The 3,948-nt window shown below is 47.6% G+C and overlaps 1 protein-coding gene across 5 annotated transcripts in view; it reads right to left on the bottom strand.

Moving 5' to 3' along the window:
• Nucleotides 1-3,948, bottom strand: part of ZNF608 (zinc finger protein 608) — a 135,571-nt gene that overhangs the window by 28,783 nt on the left and 102,840 nt on the right. For 4 of the 5 annotated variants that reach the window (XM_045794830.2, XM_045794833.2, XM_045794829.2 and 1 more), the window contains 2 exons: nucleotides 2,590-2,743; nucleotides 588-669 (listed from right to left, as the gene is read on the bottom strand). In XM_045794830.2, coding sequence (XP_045650786.2) covers nucleotides 588-669; nucleotides 2,590-2,743 — 236 coding nt within the window. Of the gene's footprint in view, nucleotides 1-583; nucleotides 670-2,589; nucleotides 2,744-3,948 lie in introns of those variants that run through there. The other variant, XM_087862346.1, reaches the window with a different exon arrangement.

The following is a 3,948-nucleotide window of genomic DNA, read 5'->3' as shown; positions in this document are numbered from 1 at the left end:
CTGCAAAAGAAAATAAGAATTTAGCACAGAGTTCTTGCCACATGTGACACTGAAAGTATGAAACCCCCAAGACTGACAGGCTTATCTGAATTCTATTCCGTTCATGGAGTTCAATTCTACAGAAAGGGCATGAACCCGAGGGTAACGATACACACCGTGGAAGGAGAAATTATTTTCCTTTCTCAAACAACGGGAGGGGTAATTAAAAGTTTCAAAGAACAAACATGACCTTTAGCATTGTGAAAATAAGTATCTCCCTTTGCGACGTTATTTTTTGCACAGGATAAAACAAAGGGAGTCATGGCGAATTATTTTAACAAGGCTGTGAGGACAACTTGCGAGACTTTCCACTGTTTAAGAAAACACGGATTGGTGCATTGCTAACCGATGTTGCAGCTCAAGAAATGAGGGTCTGGGAAAGTAAGCCGCATGGGAAGCAACAGGGACAAAAAAAGGGCACTCATTACAATAATATAAAACCCCCGGGGGAGCCAAGTTTTTGGTCTAAAAAGCCTATACTTAACTCCCTCCCACCCGTCAGGCTGTCTCTATGTAGGAAACAGATTCGAAATGTACAGGATATTTACCTTCTTTGTGCAGGGAACATTCCTGATGCCGATGCCTGGGCAGCCACCTGCTGCGAGGCAACAAGGGCGGCGGAGGTCAAGCCTAATGGGGAAAAAATGTAGGGTTTTGGTGACATTTGGAAAGATAAGAGCAGGTACGGGGCCCCGGAGTAAAGGGCGACAGCGATCTGTCCTTTCCTAAACACACACACGGCATGTTTCATGCAGCAAGGACGGAGCACAAACGGCGTGGTCTAACCCACATCTACCCATTTACCCAAAACTCTGCAGTTGTCTTAATAGCTATTCAAAGAGAATACGGAGCTGTCCCTCTCTCGGATGCTGCATGGTGCTCAATGGTTTGCGCGCATTCCTGAACAGAAGCTCGGGAAAAATAGTAGGTACTGGGTCACAACCGGAATCAAGTCACAGTGAATGATGGAAGCAACACGCTATTTGCTCAGAACCCAAGACTTTCGTAATAACTTTGGTCACTTTAACATGTCCCCAGCGAAGGAACACAATGCACCCCGTAAGGAATTCACACGAAATCAACGAATCGAACTTAGAAATGGTCTTAACTTCTACCCTGCAAGAGAAAGATGGCAGGCAGTCCAGAGAACGGAAGGGCTCCAGATGGCATGAAGTTGCCTAATAGGAAGTGATTTTTCCTTCTACAGAAAACCACCCCGGAAAAGTGAGAATAAACAAGTGTAAACTTGGGGAAGAGGACTCTCCTGTGTCCTGTTTCTTCTTAACACCACTAGCTGACGGCGAGCAGCACAAGATGAATAAATAAAAATGACCCTTCACGTGTGCAGAGCACTGCCCACTTTGGGATGCACCTTTCTACAGGCTACCCTGTATTCACACAGCAGAAGAAGGGGCCATGTGGCAAGTACTATGAACTGAATGTGTCCCCCCCCAATTCCTATGTGGGTGCCCTACCCCCCAATGTAACTAACTATCTGAAGAGAGGACCTAAATAATTAAAGCTAAATGAGGTCATAAGGATGGTGCCCTAATCCAACAAGATCAGTGACCTTAAAGAAGAGATATCAGAAGGTAGCGTGTGCGCATTCTCTCTCTCTCTCTCTCACACACACACACACACACAAAGTATACACACACACACACACACACACACAGAAGTACACAACAAGATGGCAGCTTCCTTCAAGCCAGGAACAGAGCGCTCACCACCAAGCAGCCATGCTGGTACCCTGATCTCAGACTCCCAGCCTCCAGAACTATGGGAAAAACGTCTGCTGTTGAAAGCCAGAGAGTCTGTGACATTTCACCTGGCAGTCTGAGCTGACTCACACAGCAAGAACCCGGCAGGTGGATCTGTTGGCAGCGATGGGGCCGGTACCCCCCCACCCCCTGCCGCCACGAGGTGACTGAGCTGGGACCAATGGCACCAGCTCGGCTAGTAACACCACAAATCGAAGGCTCTCTCACGTCGATTCTATGGCTTTTTCAAAATGTTTCTTCTTCTTCAAAGTCACAGCCATGAACGGCCGCAAAGAGTGCCTGATTTAGAGGCGATTAAAAGTGTTAAACTGGATCGTGTCGCTCCCATGACTTCCGGGGGCTGGGGGGGAGAGCAACTGGAAAGGCCTGCAGAGATCACGGCGATTTCACCAAGGCCTCTCCCCACCCCTCCTTTCTTCCTCCGCAATTTCCCTCAGGAGCTATCTGATCTTCTGATTGTTATATTCGGTGCCCAAGACACTGGCCGCCACCCCGGTCTGCGAGATAACAGTAAGCTGCCGATAACATCAACCAGTGACAATTATTAAGTGGGAGCCATCTCACATCTCGACAGAACACAAAAGATGTGGGCAATCGCCTCCGTTGTGTCACTAGGAAATACTAAGAAATAAGAATTAAGAACTGATTTACTCCCCAGAGTTAACGTGAACTCAAAGCTCAATATATTTATTTTAAGACATGAAAGGTACTTTGGGCAAACAGTTTTCCCAGCACAATGAGCCACTCGATAACGACGGGAACTGCTGACCTTGGAAAGGGTCATATTGACCAGGGATGAGTGGGTACCCCATGCCAACGTGGGTGTGGTGGTGCGTGTGCAGGTGTCGCTGGCCAAAGGGGGAGTGGCGGTCCCTCTCCCTTTCTGCCTCCCGCTCCCGCTCTGCTGTCGCCTTCTCCACGGGCTGCAAAAGAAAAGAGAGATGGGCCCTTCTTAAAACTCTGAAAAACAACTGCTAGGAGCAGCAAACCACCTCTGTCCCTTGAGCAGTATTTGTCAATGATTAAAAAGCAAATGCGGAGATCCTTCACACGCCTTATTCACGGAAGACAACATCAAAAGGCATGCCTGAGTTTCGGCTGGAATTAAGCCAACACTAAAGAAATGCTCCCACCTAAAAGAAACCAAGTGGCATCAAGGTTTTTCTCAAATGGGGGAAATAAGAGAACTTTTCTTTATACCCAGTCATAATCGCAAGATTATAATCTACCCAATTTTTTCCCCCAGAAACAACTTTCATACTTTGATCGAGGGGCAAAAAAAGTAGTCGCAGAGATTTAAGTCAAGTTTTCCAATCATCCTTGTATTTTGTTTACATTGGGAGAATCTATTTCGTAACTTCAACTATTCCTGTCTCTGTTTTAAGCCATTGAAAATACGCATCTCAGCATTGTTCGTCAATGTCGAGTACAGGAAATCGTTGCCCTATGCCTCTGGAAGCATTCCAGAATCTTCCCGTTTTTGAAGGTGCCTAGAGAAGCTCCTGGTTCTCCCAAATCACAGTTCAGTTAAGGACTGTCTTTCCTATACATTTCTACCCACCACAACTTAACTCACCTAAAGGTTCTTTGTCCTCCCTTGAAAAATTCTCTGCCCTAGGAGTAGCCGCAGAAAGAGACCCATAAATCATCTTTTCTCACAGAGTCTCTGGTGGACGCATCCACACCACAGATCCTACATGCTATTCTAAACTTCTCTTTTCTAAGCAAGAACAACCACGTCCTTTGTCTGTCTTTTTCCTTGGGGGGTGGGGTGGGGAGGGGGGAGCAAGGGTGGAGCCATCTTTCACAAAGGCACCTGTTCCCGTGGCTTCAGGAAGCTACGGGGACACAAGGAGGGATCAAGGGCATAACAGAGCAGATGCCGCCGCCAACATCCGATGGGGCATCAAAAATACTTCGCACCCAAAGGTGGTTCCCACGAATTTCAGCGTGCCCGTCCCCAGCACGCTCCTGGCAGTCGGGGCGGTGCATTCTGCAACAGAGGAGCTCACTGGCACCACACGCGCGTGCTCGGACCACTATTGTGTGTGTGAAAGCATCTCACGTGTGAACATTCCATGCTTGATGTGTGAGGATAAAACAGCATCTTGAAATCACAGCTGGGCTC

The sequence above is a fragment of the Ursus americanus genome, chromosome 5, assembly GCF_024610735.1.
Source record: "Ursus americanus isolate L20-20 chromosome 5, mUrsAme1.1.p, whole genome shotgun sequence".
In the NCBI taxonomy this organism is placed as follows: Eukaryota; Metazoa; Chordata; class Mammalia; order Carnivora; family Ursidae; genus Ursus; species Ursus americanus.
The sequence above is the reverse complement of the archived record's forward strand: the minus strand, read 5'-3'. Positions and strand labels throughout refer to the sequence as shown.